General features: G+C 29.3%; 2 protein-coding genes across 5 annotated transcripts in view; both read right to left on the bottom strand.

The window, feature by feature from the left end:
- Positions 1-3,363: 3,363 nt before the first annotated feature.
- Positions 3,364-6,503, bottom strand: LOC107456811 (RNA-binding protein 5). Its single transcript, XM_016074769.4, has one exon. The coding sequence runs from the start codon at positions 6,174-6,176 to the stop codon at positions 3,570-3,572; it is 2,607 nt and encodes an 868-aa protein (XP_015930255.1). The 5' UTR covers positions 6,177-6,503; the 3' UTR covers positions 3,364-3,569.
- Positions 6,504-10,153: 3,650 nt separating this feature from the next.
- The window catches only part of LOC107456813 (E3 ubiquitin-protein ligase RNF185), a 69,425-nt gene continuing 61,816 nt past the window's right edge, over positions 10,154-17,762 (bottom strand). For all 4 annotated transcript variants that reach the window (XM_071183153.1, XM_016074771.3, XM_016074773.4 and 1 more), the window contains exons 4-6: positions 16,363-16,420; positions 12,743-12,863; positions 10,154-11,438 (exon numbers count right to left, since the gene is read on the bottom strand). In XM_071183153.1, the coding sequence (XP_071039254.1) occupies positions 11,344-11,438; positions 12,743-12,863; positions 16,363-16,420 (274 nt within the window). In that variant the 3' untranslated portion in view covers positions 10,154-11,343. The remainder of the gene's footprint in view (positions 11,439-12,742; positions 12,864-16,362; positions 16,421-17,762) is intronic.

Below are 17,762 nucleotides of genomic sequence, written 5' to 3'. Positions count from 1 at the left end.
CTCAAACTGTCATGGACAACTTTGGAAGCACTAACATCACAATGTAAGAAGAAAATCGAAACTGCTAACTGGCTGCAGTTTAAAGGATAGGAATGGGAGTAAAACACTGCGTGTTGATCTTACAACGCTAGTGTTCCATCAATAAGAACGTCAAGAATTTTTTCCTTTTCTCTTTTTTTTCAACCAACGTTCTTCGACCCCCCATCTATTCCTAAAAATAAGTCCCTTGTATAAGGGATGGAAGTGAAACACACTGTTCCAATCATGTGGCTCTCATGACCTCATCAATAAAGCAGTGATAATTTTTTTTCTCTTGACAAATGTGCTTCACCCAATTATCCACTCCAGAGGTCAATCTCTTACAAATTTGAGTTTCAATTTCTTCATCGTGTAATTTTTTTGCTTCATGTGATTGTTTTAACCTAGAAAACATATTGTACTAATCCCTAAAACACAGGCTCAAGTTGTAAATTAGATATTGTTGCATAGTTGACACTGTACAGTCCATCATCAATCAAAAACTTGCCTTACCCTGCCATATTTTAATTAAAAAAAATATATTAGTACAAAATTCGAAAAATATACTTTTTCTGATATTGACTTGCTATTTTTAAAGGGCAGTCAGGCAAAGTTGAAATAAAAAAAATTTGTAACATTTAGATACTATTTAAATTTTTAAAAAAATACTTCAGGATATATTGGACAAATAATATTTACCAAATATTTTTGTATACTTCTTTTAAAGTTCCCTTGATGCTCTGTGATGTTTAAATCTATTCATTCATAAAAAAGGTAAATATATACCAGGGGTCTGTTTAGAAGAATTGTGGGTCCTTAACGGACCCTTCACAAAACTTATCTTTTTATCAGAACCTTCAAAAATTTGTTTATCTTCATTATTGTTTTGTTAATCGAATAAATCTTTCCTGGGGGGGGGATACGGTTCCAGGCAAACTAAGTTTCCCAAAGTTTAAATTCCAAATGTAGTTTTCTAAAAAAATATTTCTACTTTTACATACATCGCGTGCACATTCTTATTAATATTAAATCATATTTTTTTTTGTAAATAAATAATTGATCAATTTATATTTATTCATAAAATTAATTGAACATTATGTAAATAAAAATTTCTGGCAATTTTTTAAATAATTATAAATTTATGAATTGCTTAAGTTTACTTAATGCCTAACACATTAAAAGTGATACATTACTAAGTTGTGTTATTTAGCATATGTCAATTGAAATTATTAAGAATGTGAGTGATTTTGTTTCCATTATTCATCCGAAATCAATATTCTGTGTTGAGCAGTCTAGGCTAGATACCAAATATTTGTATGTTGCATCTCTAATTTAGTAGCAGCAATTGTTGAGCAGAATCTTATATCTATTTACCATTTAAAAACTTCTTTAAAAGGTTTTTAGCAATAACAGGACCCTATTTGCACAAATTCCCAAAAGCAGGACCCTGGTTGAAAGAATGTAACTTAACACTTATCTTATATTCACAAATTATGAATAGTTTTTTTACAAGAACAGGACCTTTCACAAAATGTCTGGACAGACCCCTGTATACGATATATTATATATAATTTTTTAAGATTTAATGAAATTCCTTTATTTCATAATCTCAGGAAAAATCTAAACATTAAATGAATCTAGAAAATACAGGGTTTGCCCCCCTTCTTGGCAAGCACACTGTTTCAGAGAATGGAATAAAACTTAGTGTTAAGGTATATTTGAAACACTTGAGTGTGATATTACAGGATGAGTCTGTTGTAACTTAAAACACATATTAAGACTTATTGCCACTGACAATAACTCATTGAGAATACTTCCATGTTGGTACCTGTGCAGCCTGATTTTTGTACTTTTGCAATAAATAAAATAAAATGCAATGAATAAAAAAATACACCCTATATATATGCAGAATGGCTTTGAATCTGTTCCAGTCTATGATCTTTTTTCTAGCTTTTTGAGTGCTATTTTTTACCCAGTTGTCGCCAAAGTTTAGCAGCCATTGATACCAACACCAGAAAATAAAGACCAATATTTGGTCTTTATATATAAGGTTATTATTTTTGGGGGATTAAGACCAGTATTTGGTCTTTATCCACCTAACAGACATAACTGAAAAGCTTCTTAAAGTTGTAAAGATATCGGTAAAACTATTTAACTTTAAATAAAGAGTAAAAAAAATATTGAAAAATTGCAATAATAGAAGAAAAAGGCAAAATTTCTATCTAGTCAATGTCAACTAGCTTTGTGCCACACAGTATTTAATATGATCAGTGTTTTCACTACAGTGCGAAAATCTCGCTTATTTTTTTCTTTTCTCGCATTAAAAAATTATTAACGTGAGAAGATCGCACACTCTATTAATCAATTTCAAAATGAGCGAATTTTGGAAAAAAATTCATCTTCTGCCATTTTGAATAAAATCCGTTTCACTTTTCTCCCTTGATCTTTCATTATTTTCAACATCCATCCCTGTTATCTAGCTTCCCTATTTACCAGTATTGTTCAGAACCGGTGCGAACAACAGAACAGAACAGTCATCATAGGTATGTGTAAAATTTTAAATATATTTTAAGTAAACTAAGAAATATTGAGAAAAAGGAAGAAAAAAATTTTTTTTTCTAATTTTTCAATTTAAACTGTTTTTTTTTTTTTAACTCAAGAAATTTTCCGGAATTTTGACTTGGTCTCACAATCACCCCTGAAAATATGTTGTATTACTGTTTTTCTTTTTCTTATACATGTATATAACACCTATATAATTTTAATTTATTATAAAAAGTGTCTCATGCAAAGTGAACCCATGCATCATATGCTATTAGGGGTGCTTCCCTATAATAAACTTATTGTTTGTGTGCTTTTGAACCAGTAAAATGTTCAATTTATGCTTTCTAAATTATTGCATAAAAATAGATTCAGTAATAAGTGTTAATCGTAATTTAATGATTTGGCATCAAAGCTCGCCAAATTATTAATTTACGACAGAACACTTATATCTCTACCTTATTTTATTATAACAATTATTAGAAAACATAAAATTAAATTTTAGTTAAATGAAAGTAGGATTCAATGGCACAAGTTCATATTACACAACATACAATGATAATTCCAGTCATGGGTTTCTATACAATTATCCTTATGTAAGAATTAATTTCTTATGTCCCATATATTATAATTATTTACAATTAGAAACAATGATTTTTAACAGCTTTTTGATTAGTGAAAACTTCAAACATTGATCTTGATCAATGTTATGTTTTTAAACATAATACTAAATTGTGAAAAGAGAAGAGAATTGTAAAAGAAAAGAGGAACATTAAAACATCTATATAAATAATTAAACACAAATATAGTGCAAAAGTTTTAATACATGATTTTTCATTAAAAAACCTGACCAACATTCATAACACAATATGTGAAATACATAAAATACTCCATTAGTTTTTAAATTACTTCTAATAGTATGTATAATTGATACAAACAGTATTATATTCTATTTTACATTCACAGATACTTCTAAGTTTCTATGTACACTTGTATACAAAAATTGTTCATCATGCTATTTCATTATACCTTTGTTGCATTGATTTTCTTACGGCATCTTTATATGAGTCACTGGCAGTTGCGCCATATGCAGCACCTTTCATACCTAAACCAGCAGATTTAACTCTCCGTTGCACTTCTATTATACCAGACATACCCTGACCAGATTTTCCCAAACCTTGTCCTTCACTCCACCCCATTGCCTTTAACATTTTATTACCTATATTGTCACTTCCAATAGCTTCAACAGGTTGTTCTACTGGCTGAAATGCTTCTTTCCGTTCCTTTAAATATCTAGCTTTCAAACGGCTAGGTGGTGGCATATCGGGCTGCCCGAATTTTTGCCTCCTTTCCTTTGCTCGATCTCGATAACCAGTTTCTTTTTTCTCGAGTTCCTGTAACTGTTTTGGAGTTAATTTAGTTAGTTTTAACATGTCTACATTTTGTTTGTGCAGGTCAGATAACTGAACATGTTTGGTGAGGACTTCCTTCGATGGAAATTGTCTTTTACACAAGAGACAAGCTAGTTTTTCCCAATCAATTAGCTTAGCTTCTTCGAATTTCATTAATTCTTGTGCTTTAGTTCCTTCATCTTGCAGATCTCCTTCAACTTCTGAATCACTTTCTTCACCGTAAGCAGCAACTAATGCTGTCAAGGTCTTCTCCTTACTTTCACTAGAACAAGCAAAGTTCCCATTGAGTGCATCTTTCACGAGGACAAAGTCCTCGCTCTCAATCTCTATTTTTTTCTTTTCTGAAACAAACGTTGGGTCAAATAATCTTGATGGCATTTCAACTGGTTTTTGTACTGATGATGTAGCATTTAGAAGTTTAGAATTTTCTTTCTTTTGGTTCAATGTTTTAGCCCATTTTTCCATATCTTTAGCTACTTTTTTGGCTATTTTCACTTTATCCTGAGGATTTATTTTAATCTTCGGTTTATCTGTAGTACTTTTTTTGGCAGTCAATACTGGAGCATGAGCTATAACAGGTGGACTAGTTATAACTGCGTCAGAAGTTTTTTCAACTTTGACTGCAGATGCTTCAATAACAGCAGGGGCAGATGTAGTATAATTTTCCGTCGATGGTACAGACATGTAGGTCTGTTTTTCAATGTCCCAATATAAATATTGTCTTGTTTCTGAATTGTAATAATATTGGGAATTAGGATCATAATAATATTTAGTAACAGAGTCATAATAATATCCTGAAGTTTCATCGTACTGATAAGTCGATATATCGGGTGTGTTTTGAAACCCACCCGCCGAGCCAGAATTCAAACTTTTAACAGATTCCATCTGTTTTTCCTTTAACACTGAATCAGAAAACATATTTTTGCTTGAAGCATTGTAACTTGAATTTTGATTGGTCCACTGTGCAGCAGCCAAAGCTACACTAGCAGCATTTGCACTAGCCTCAGTATTCATAACACTAAGTGGTCTCTTGGAGTATGAAACTGTTACTCTTCGTCCATCAACGAAAAAATTTCCAGTCATCGATAACAACAAGTCGTATAACTGCATTGCTTCAGAAATTGAATGAAGTTCAACGTATGCAAAACCTCTTGAAGTATGAGTAAGAGTATCTTTAGCAACTTTTAAATTCTTTATGGGAAGAACTGTGATTTGGCCAAGCATAGACAGAACACGTTCTTCAGTTGTTAGGATATCTAAATTTCGAAAAAGTAATGTATTGGATGGGGTATTGCCAATTTCTTCAACACCTTCTCCGCCAAGATTGTTCAACTCTGCTTCTTCTCTTGGAGCATTGCACTTAAAACACAGATCTCGCTTACGAAAGTTGTTGACACCACATTTGATACATGTCCAATCAACCCTATTAGAAGAACTTCTTTCGCTTGATGAATCTTTTTGAAGATGATAATGTAATGTAGCTGGCGATGGACCAAAGTATAAAATCCCCTGAGTAAGTTCTTTCCACCTCACGGCATCAGATAACATTCTAAATTCAACAAACGCATAGCCTTTGGATTCGCCAGTATGCTTTTTTCTAGGTAGAACTATTTCTTGAGGATATAGAGTATTTCGCACTGCCTCATTTTTAATATCTTCTTCAGTAATATTAGGAGGAATTCCTAAAATTAATATTGTATTGTTAGGAATATCATCCCGAAACTCAGGTTCACGATCTGCTTTATCTCTATCTCGATATCTGTCACGAGATCGGTCTTTCGCGCGATCTCTGTCGCGGCTTTTCTCTCGATCCCGACTTCTGTCACGATCTCGACTTCTGTCTCTATCTCTACTTCTATCACGATCTCGACTTCGATCTCTGTAACGCCTTTCATAACGACTATCGGAATCCCTGCTTCTTCCACGATGAGATTCATCTGATTCTTTTGAGTCTCGATAACCTTCATAGTTGCGACGATCCTCGCTGTAAGATGACCGAGAATAATCATCTCGATCTCTTTCGTGTCTAGATTCTCGACTTCTCTCATGACGAGTTAATTCTCGATAATCGACATCATTCCGAGAAGAATACCGAGGACGGCTGTCATATTTTGATTCACGTTTTGGAAAATCGTCGTCAACACCAGGTGGAGGGGGAACAGAAGAATCGTTTTTACTTTTATAAGAGTAACAGGAATCCATCATTTATAATAATAGTTCAATTAATACAAGATATATTTATTTCTATCTTAAATAAAACAGGGCAGTTAAAATAATATATAATGTTCCAATAGTTTGTAAATATTGAACAGTTTCCTAGGCCTATCCAAAATGTCGATAAATATCAAATACATTGTTCATGAGATATATTTTTAGAGAGCCATTTTTTATGATGCATTTTATGCACATTATTTTAATGTTTTTATAAATAAAATATGAATTAACAGGATTAACTTTCAGTGCAACAAAAACAACAGGACGCACAATATAAACAAATATTAAAGCGATGAGATATGTAAAACATTGCAGTTAACAGTTAAGTTAATACAGTTGATATGTGATAGCTTTATTCTAACTGAAGCACCGTTCACAGTGTAAATAAAACACTCGCATAGGCGAATTCCGAGATGCAAATGGGAACTTTTGATTGATAAAATGCATTTGCTCACTAAAAATCTCGCAAATCAGGTTCACATGCAGTGTTGTCGTCGCCCTAGAACTGCACAACGGGCTATTGGCGGCGGTCTGGGAAAAATCCCCGAGGATGATCCAAAGACAACATACATGTGTCACATCCCGCATTACAAGGAGGACACATTCGCACACCATCCATCCATCCTGAGATCGTAATTTTGACCTGAACCAGAGAACGATCAATTTCCATTCCAGTACTCCCAGAGGTATTGATTTATTAATTGAACTTGGAGGAATTTGTGACCCTGACAGATTTAGCATGCGCAAGTCTTCATTTTGTACACGGGGAGTAATCGGCTGGTAGACTTACCTCTCAGGCAAGGGTCCCAGTGCCCTACCAGCCTTCCTCTCCAATGTAAAGCAAATATTTTAGGTAGGCACTTTATTTCATCGCACTAGAGTTGCAAAATGATTTTAATTTAGACATGCCATCACTATTTTCCTCTACAAAGAACACAATATTAACTGTTTAAGAACTTTACTTTAAAAACGCTAATTAAAGTGCAGCAGAAAATATATTCAGTTGTGAAATCAGCTCGCAAACTGCTATCGATGGAAGTTGAGCTATGGATTTTCAAATCAACCATATCGTTGGACTTAAAGCACATAAAAGTGAGCTTTTCAGAACACTCACTGCAAAAAATCGCATGGGGTAAGATTTGGAGATCGTGGTGGCCAAGACAAAAATGCAATCTGCGGGAGATACACAACCTATTTAACGGTATAGTAATTGGTGTAGCATTGCCTTTCTGTCTTTATTTTACGCAAAAACGCTGATTACGATTGGACGACAAAACTCGGTAATGATTTAACCTCTGTATGTTTAATCTTTAGGACACCAAAAAAAAAAAAAAAAAAAAAACTGACAGCCGGGAATGATTTTTGATCCAATGATCGGATCTTCACTTTCTAGAACTCATTCTTGATGGATCAATCGAACCATTAAGAATGAGTCGGGAGAGTTTTTTAGCATTATTGAGGTCATCCCTTCGAAGGGGTGACCTCAAATTTTTTTTCAACGGATTAAGATTTCTAATCCCCAAAATATGGGGGGCAGCCGCGCAATCTGGGCTCAGGGAAATATCGGATAGTTTGTCAGGTGGAGGGTGAGCTCTCCAAAGTTTGGACCCCTAAATGTTACTTATACTTTTTGAAAATTTCGCTATACATCGAGAACTTTTTAAGCAAATTAAAATTTTTTTACACACAATTATAAAATTTGTTTATCTAAAGATAATTCCACGCAAAAAATAACTTTCTGTAAATATTTTTTATTTAAGAATGATCGAATAAAATTTGAATTGTTGGTACACAAATTTTCGTATCATTTTAAAGAAAAATTAGAAATTATTATTTATCATTTTAAAGATTTATATAGCAAAATCGATCGAACAGTTTCAGAGAAATCGAATTTTAGGTGTCTGACTTTTTTGAAATTAGATTTCATAGAAACTATAAGACCGATTTTCCACAAATTTTGTATTTTGCTTTATAAAATTACATTCTTTCAAATGATGTAAAAAATTGTATACCATACAATTCAAATTTCTGCGACCATTCTTAAATAAAGCAATAAATAATTACTGAAAGTTATTTTTTTGCATAGAATTATCTTTATATAAACAAATTTCATATTTGCGTGGAAAATTTTTTTCGATGCGCTTAAAAAGTTCCCGAGACATATCGAAATATGTAAAATTAACATTAAGGAGTCCAAACTTCCGAGCTCTCTCCTGACCCAACAATTGGAGTCATATTTCCCAGATTGCTCATTCTTATAAAAAACTAATTTTTTTGAATTATGTTTTTTTGTAATATTCAATTTATTTTTTATAATTATTCAACAGAATTAAACAAAATTTTTAGGACAATTTAAAATTTGAGAAAAAATTCTTTTATAACTGCCCCAGCTATAAGCAGTTACTTTTGAAAATATTTTTCCTCTTAATTTTGCAGTGAATCGTATTTGTTCACTGATAAAAAAAAAAGATTTGAATATCTTAAGAGTTTAAAATGTTTCAAGCAATTTAATAAGGAGCTTTTGTACTTTTTATTTAAAAAAAAGCTCAAAATGATAAGGGGTTTTCCACATATCTCATTTTATACTAAACAAGATTTATTTAAAATGATACTGGCATTGTTGGGGATTAAGCTCCATAAAAATATCTTTTATTTTTCACATGCTTTCTTTATTTATTAAATCACATTTTGGTGTGTGAACATTTATTGTACGGTATTGTCATTAAATTCTGTCTTATGATACAAATAATATTTGTAGAAAACCTTTTATCATTTTGAGCTTTCTTTTAAGTACTCAGAAAATTGCTTGAAACTTTTGATTTTTAAGATATTCAAAATTGTTTTTATGAAAAAAATACAATTGTATTTGGCTTATTCTTATTATACTGAGTTATTTTATTCATACTGCATATATTAAGTTACTCTTTTTACACTGCACATGAACATAAAAAAATTGAAAATTTTTTCTAAATTTTGTAGTGAATCATATTTTGCAACTAATTAAAAAAAAGTCAGATTTGAATATCTTAATTTAAAAAGTTTCAAGCAATTTTCTAAGCAGTTTTTTAAAAAATGCTCAAAATAAGGGGTTTTCATTAAAAGTTATACTGGCAGTGCTGGGGAATATCCCCCCTAAAAGTATCTTTTTTTTACTTGCATCCTCTCTTCATTATATCACATTTCGGTGCATGAACATTTATTGTAAGGTATATCATTTGTTATTAAATTCTGCCTTATGATACAAAATATTTGCAGAAAATCCCATATAATCTTGAGCTTTCTTTTAAAGAATATGAAAACTACTTAGAAAATTGCTTGAAACTTTTTAATTCTTAAGATATTCAAATCGTTTTTTATCATTTGTTACCTAATACAATTCACTACAAAATTAAAAATTTTTCCCTCAAGCATGAGCAGTATAAAAGAACTACTTTAATTACTTGTATCTTGCACAGTTTTAAAACAAATTTTTCTCAAATTTCTAGAGCAAAGATTTTATACTGTTCTAAAAAATGTGTGCAATTTTATTACATAAGTCATAGCAAAAAATTAGTTTCTTTTTTAAACTGTCACAAGTTACAAATCTATTGCTACATTTCATGGCAACATTTTCCGTTTTCTAAACTATTGTGGATCTCTCAAACTCCTAAAAGCCTTAGACTTCATTGATATGTATGAGAAATCACACTTCTGAAGCTATAAAATAATTGGTTATGCATTTTGGGAGAAATATGAAAAAATGTATTAGTATGGAAGTGTTTCCATTATTTTGTCGATCCTTTGTTTAGATGAATTAACGATTTCAAGTTAGAAATCACACCATCAATTTACAAACTTGACTAATTTTTAAAGAATGTTATCAGAAAAATTCTACATTTTCTTTGTATTGGTTTTCTTTATATCTAGGTGAAAAAAAAATCCTTAGAAACAAGCAACAGAATAAATATTAAAAATATATAATCATAAAATAGGCAAGCATGTTTTATTTACAAATAAACAGTTTCTATTTTAATTTACAAGTTTTAAGTGGACTAAAACCAATATACCAACAATTGAGATTACTAGCATTTAAAATAAACATTATTATAAAATTCAAAATAGCTAGATATAAAACTGAATACGACGTTGTGAATATTCCAACAAAATTACAAACAAGTTTATTTTAAGTTTTATTTTTGAAATATCATACAGAATAATAATGAATAACAAACAAAACTCAATTTACAAAAAATAAAAATTTCGCATTTCTTCAACTTTTTAGTTCTCAGATACTTTCATCATAAATTTATGACACAACACTTCAGGAAAAGTCCAATATTAGTTATAATTTCTTTCTTACAGCCAGCGAATTTTTGCACAAAATTATAATTGTCTCTATAAACATCTATTGTAATTGAGACTAATAAATTAGGATTTAATAACACTTAGGAAGATATTTGATTGAAACAGAAAAACATCCATCAAAATATTTATAATGTATAGCAAGTTTGGCATTTCAAATTGATAATATACATGATTTTCATACTATATACAATTTTAGGATATTGAAATGTAACCTCATAAATCTAGACACTCATCAAGTTCAATAAATATGAAAATTGTTCAATGATAGAAGATCTAGGTAAATAAAAATAAACAGTAAGTAGCAACTATAAATCTTATTTTGTACAAAATTATACAATTCTCATTATACAAAAATGATTGTTTGGTACCAAATAATAATGGTGAGACTAATAATAAAAGTTTCCATACCATTTTTTTTTTTTTTTTTTTTTTGGCATTGGACTTGGAAAAAAGCCCTTCCACTGTGAATTATTTCTCAGAATGTAGTTTGAAAGATGAAAGGCACAGTGAAAATAACATAAGCTTTAAACTAAAATAATTTTAGTAAAACTGAGCAAGATTGGGAGAGAGAATAGGTTCTCGCAAGAATAAAATAGGATTTTCATGAAAACACACTTTAAAAACCCTCATTTAAAATACTGAATAAATACAAATATATCATAAATAATTCGAAACTCAAACGTAATAAACATAAGAAATAAATGAATTAAAATTCTAAATTCACAGGACAGTAAAAGGAGCATTGAATGCATACAACTCAAAAATTTAATAACAAGTTTAATAATGTTCTATACAGAAAGAACAGAGGAGATAATCACGCAAATAACAGCCACGCAATAAACACTAATGCGAGATAAAGGAATAATTTAGATAAAAGCTGATCTTCCTCATATTCTGGAGTCCCAGGAGCTAAAATAAACAAATCAAATCTTATAATTCATTGACATCAACAATTTTCTAAAATGATTTTTTTAAAAACTTTTTTTCATTGCTGTTAATACAAAATTTTCAAAACATTATAAATAACCATACGCTTTAGAAATAGTAAAAAATTATTAGTATAATGTCTAAAAATATCTAAAATATATCTGGCTAACAAAAGCATGAATAAAAAAGTTAAAAACATAATGAGATAAATTAAAAATAAAAGCATAAGACAATTTATGGAACAACAAAGTTCTATTTATATTGCAAGGTTATTACAAATAAGTGTGCTTTTATAAGAAAGAACTGCTTCTTTAATGTAGTTTGATTCATCACAGCAGTGACAGAATAATTGGCAAAAATTCAATTATGCTATCTTTCCGTTTCAAGTAGTAATATTGTAGCACATAATACAGTACCATAAAATATACTGATTTTAAAAATTTGCTTTTCATAATTTTTGATGAAACAATTTTATTAAACTTGTTAAACTTTACTTAGACTTAATAAAGCAGCATAAATGTGTAATTGTAATATTATTCTCTAGCAAGGTGCATAGCCATATTTTACAACAAAAAATAAGCACCCTTTAAGTACTTTTTAAGCACTTAAGAAATATTGTTAATCACTTTACGTAAAAAATAAATAAATAATAGTTAGGACCTGTGCAGTAACGAAAATTCCCCCCTTTCTATCGTAAAAAATTCTTAATTTATAAATATAAAATCAATAAAATTCAAAAACTTAACATAATCATGATAAAATAACTAGTTTCTGATAAATATTGCAGAGAATGTAATTTAGAACGACAAATGATACAACAAATTATTATTTTTTTAAAAAAAGATATTAAGGACCTTTTACAAACCCTGAATAAAAAAAAGCACCTTTAAAGAGCTTTTAAAAAATGAAAAATAAAAATAAACACCTTTAAGCACTTTTTAAAAATGCTATGTACCCTGTCTAAAAGTTTTCTTAGTTCTCTACATAAAGAAATCTGCAGCTAAAAATTTGAAACATTTTCTAATAACTACATAACATAAAAACTATACATTTACAATGGCAGTGGTTACGAAACATTTGAAAACACTACTGAAATATTAACAAATTAAGTAAATGAAAGCTCATAATTATGAATAAATGAGAAATTTAAATCTTTGCTTTGTAATTGAACTTATAAAAAATCATAAATTATTAAAGTTAAATGCAATCAACATTTAAAATAATTAGCTACTGACATTAGATTTGCTACAACCATATAATGGTGTGAGTAATAGAAGCATTCTTACTGGGTGCAGCACGATGATCACCTAAATTAAAAGTGGATGCAAAAAATCCAAATGGGAAGGCACCAATTCCAAATGACATATGAAAGCCACCTTCACCAATTCCAAATCCGGGAAATGTAGGCTACAAATAGAATTTTTTTTTAATAAATTAATAAAAATACAATAATAAGCCATTAAAAGAGAACAGTGTATTTAGTAATTGGCAAATTTGTATAAAATAATAAGTAAAATAATTTAAGCTATTTTTTTTTATTTATTATTATTTGGTTAAACTTATTTATTATGAGGTAATAAGATTCAATAATACAGAATAACTTATGCTTAAGTAACTTATTAAATTACATTGATTTCATTTCTGTACTATCCAAGTATTTTGAATTGAATGTATTTAATTATTTTCTCTAGAAGTACAAACATAATTTGTCTTACATAAAAATGTAGAACAAATATAAAGATAGATTGCAATATTTTTTGCTTTCATTTGAAATTTACTATTTAATAATACTATATGAGAAAAGGGCTAATTAAATAATATTAGAAATAATAATCTTTTTTCATATTACAAAAAAAAGAAAAGAAAAAAAAGGTATTCAAAAAAATAAAATTAGTAATTTTGGTAGTAAAAAGGACAAAATTACTAATGATAATGCTACATTAATTACAAACAAATATAATCTTGCTTTTAGCAAATAGTTAGATTCAAGTATAAAAAACTGATCTATCACAACAATTTATAAAAAATTATTTTAAATTGATTAACAAACGTTCATTACTTTTATTTTATAATAATTTTTTAAAATGCTGTACCTAACAAAATGCTAACATGTTGGGAATCACAATTTGAAGCGAAAATTAATTATATCCCTCCTATGACTAATTTCTGTTGTCTAAATTAACTGGCAGAATTATGGCTCACAGGCCCAAAAGTTTTAAGCCCCAATCTTAAGGTTTGCTAAAGGAACCCAGCTTAAAAAAAAAAATGTTTTTTTCTTTTAACCCTACTTTTTTCTAAGGAGGGTATTTTTAAAATTTACAAATCAACAAGTTTTACTTTTAAAACAAAATAATTAGTAACTATTGTTACTTAAACAAAAACTTCCAAACAATTCAAGATAAATTAAATTGATATATATATATATGCATATCATACATAGATATCAAGCTGAAATGCACTTAACTTATTTAAGGACATTGTTTTTATGATCGAAAAGTGAGGTTTCTGTTTCCATAAAGCACTTATTGTAGATTATGGCTCGTAAAACATTAAGCATATTTTTTAATTTATAAGAATTTATTATTTTATTTTTATAAATCAAATTATCATTACAAATGCTGAACTTTTGATATGATATTTTGAATATCCGGGCAGGATTGCAGCGATTTAAATTTTAATTACATCAATTTACATTAGTTATTAAAAATTATCAGTTTTTATGAAATAAACTAATTTTTATTGCTCGAAATTTTTTTAGTTCAGTTCAGTTTTATTTCATATTTAAAAAAAAAAATTGTGAAAAAAAAAGTTTGCGATATAAAAAAAAAAACTTTGAAAGAATAAGTTTTCATATTTAATTACTAGGAATTTACTAAATATTCAGTTGTAGGTCAATCTAGCTAAATATTCGGTTAGGCCAGATAATTTGCATAAAAATAAAGATTATAATAAAATGATGATTACAATAAAATTATTCATTTATTAGGGTACATTAAAATAATTAATGCTAAAAAAATGAACCAGAACTTAGAGATTATGCTTAACCATGCTATGATAAATTAAGAATCACACCTCAGGTTAATATTCTTTACAATGAATAATTTTTATTAGAAATCTTATGGTATGAAAAATGCAATTAATTATACTTAAGAAAAGTTATAATTTTTGAACCAAGATGTTTTTAATATAATGTCAATATATAGTGGGGGACGACGACAACAACAATTGCCCAAAATGTTTTGTTTCTCGATGTAAAATTTTTTCAATGCTTTGTACATATATATATATATGGGCAATTCCATATGTGACGGAATGACATTTTGACTTGCAAAATAACAATTAATTGAAGTTTCTATGTATCTAATTTGAAATAAAATTTTTTTTTCTCGTGCATATCATTATTATTGGCATAATGCACTTTATAAACTAAAAAAACAGGATTTTCTATCTTTTTTACTTTTAATTTTACGAACTTTTTATTTGCGTGACGGAATGACATTTTGGCAACCAAGCTTTTGGCATGCCGCTTAGAACTGGTAGTTTCTGCGAATTTTGCAGCTATTATTTTTCTGAACTATTTTATACTTTTAGTATAATGTGTAAGCAATGTAAAATGTGAATTTGGAAAATTAACCTCAGGTTGGCTAGCAGTTATTAACATCTATTTGCTGTGACGGAATGACCGTGACGGAATGACAAAAAGTTTAGTAGAAGAAAGCCTTCATTTAAAAAATGTTTTATTAATATGTAAATGATAAACAGAATGTAACAGATAAACAGGATTAATATTTATGTAAGAATTAGTAAAAATTTCAACAGTTTGAAAATTAGGTTGTCTCTGAAGAGGTTTTATATCTAACTTGCCAATGTCACATCTTATCTTCGTTCTCAGGAAATTTATGCATTATTAAGACATGTGACGGAATGACGTAAAAGAAGTTACTTTTATTTTATATATTAAACTTAAAATGTTTAAACTCTGTTCTATATGCATATTTTTATCAAAATATTGCAATAGAAAGATACATTTCTTTTATTTTATAAGTATTTTTCAAGAAAACAATTTGAGCACAAATGTGAACAATTCACTTGTCAGCCATGTGATTACTTTAGAATGCTGCCAGATTCAAATAATTTAAAATTATCAAAAATGAAATGGCAATATGTAGACTTTGGCTATTTTAGAACATATTTTTAAAATTGAAATATGCAATTCATAAAAAAAAAATTTCAATTAAAAGTTGACACTTTTGTGGAATTGCCCATATATACATATATATATATACACATATATTATAATACATATATAAATTATTTTTTCTAAATATTATTCTCTACAATTACGATTTGATTTTTATTATTAATCGAAGCTAAGGACTTAAAACTAAAAGTGGTATTCTTTTATTATAAAGTAATCCTATAGTATTAACTAACTGAGTAAATTATAATTTTATGAAAAACAAATTGAAAAACTTTATGAAATCATATTGAAAACTGTATATAACTTAACTGTTTTGCATTTAATAGGCAGTAAGTGAGTTGTATCTACTTTTATATTATTATAGAGCATAAATAACTTAATATAAAACTTTAATAAGGAATTTACACACTATTACAAAACAATCTGGCAACACATACAGTTTAAAAAAAATACATAAAGAAAACAGTTTATTATATAGTATTCAAAAGTTGGATAGGAATTTAAAAAACAAAACTGTAAAGTTGCAATGGTAACAGCAAAATTTTTAAGCTTTAATTTTATTCTAATAGACTTGAGAACTAAACCTCTGCTCACGCAATGAAAAATTTTAGGATAATTTAATCAAGTAAATTTTATTTTATTACGAACAATTTGTTTGTCGTAAAGAAATAATAATGATGTAGCAGTCTAACTAAGTATACATACTCCTGTAGTGGATTCAGGTTCTGTTCTTTGTCCAGGAGGTCTGGGAGGTAATTTATCTCTAAAATCAATAAAATACAAAAATTTATTTATTATTCAAAGTTCATTTAATCATTCAGCAAAAGAAAGATTAAATTCGTTCAGTTGTTGTTGTTAATTTACGTCGCACTAGAGCTGCACAATGGGCTATTGGCGACGGTCTGGGAAACATCCCGGAGGATGATCCGAAGACATGCCATCACAATTTTGATCCTCTGCGGAAGGGATGGCACCTCCGCTTCGGTAGCCCGACTACCTGCGCGCGAAGTCGAGCACTTTACGGTAGCACAGTTTAACGAGGACCAATACCGCACACCCTCGGTCCCTACGCAGACTGATCCAAGTGGTCACCCACCCGCACACTGACCGTAGCCAGTGATGCTTGACTTCGGTGATCTGCTGGGAACCGTGTCTTAACGATCAGTCCACTGCGGGACTAAATTCGTTCAGAGACTTGCAGTAAAAAAGAATTTTTTTTTATTAACTATAATAGGGGTCCCACTCAATTTCAGGAAGAAAAAAAATTTCCCTGACTTTACCAGGTATATTTTATTATTTTTAGCATTAATGGTAACTTGAGTAAAATGATATGCATTCTGGGCATTGCAATTCTTCACAAAATTAACAAGCTTATCTAACACACACACAAAAAAAAAAGCATTTCTGCAATAGCCTATTGAGGGCCAGGGGGTTATAGAGGGTCAAGCTTCACAATTTCATGACCAACAGCATGATTGCGGCAATGTGATAAGCATTTTGCAGAGACCACCTTTACTTCCCAATAACCTCAAGCTGGGTGGACTTCAAGCCGCCACTGGGGATCGAACATCAGCTCTTCATAATAACAGTTCAGTGTCTAAAACACTGAGCCATTGTGACTATCACAATTATACAGCGGAACCTCTCAGAATCGACCCCTAATGCATTCTGACAGCAACAAGAGGTTGTAGATTTCTTTAAGAGATTGACAAAAAGAGCTCTCTACATAAAAATATTTTGAACATTTCAATCTACTTATTTCATAGCTGCCAACCTTAGGAATAAAAAATTGGGAACACTATATGCGACAAAATTATACGCAATAATTACGAGAGTAAGATAAAAATTTAACTATTAAATCATAACATTAATAGACATATATTTAAATATGTAAATTAGTAAAACAAAACTATAAACACTATCTTTTGTGGGAAACTTATAATATTAATGTTTTATAATTAGGAATACCGGTATAATATATTAAAAACAAACATTACCTATTAATATATAATTATTTATCTCCAAATTATAAAACACTGGTAAATAATAATCTACATCATAAACAAATATTTCTGATGCAAGTGTTTAAATACTACAAAAAAAAA

The sequence above is a fragment of the Parasteatoda tepidariorum genome, chromosome 7, assembly GCF_043381705.1.
Source record: "Parasteatoda tepidariorum isolate YZ-2023 chromosome 7, CAS_Ptep_4.0, whole genome shotgun sequence".
Classification (NCBI taxonomy): Eukaryota; Metazoa; Arthropoda; class Arachnida; order Araneae; family Theridiidae; genus Parasteatoda; species Parasteatoda tepidariorum.
This window is presented reverse-complemented; position numbering and strand designations above follow the sequence as displayed.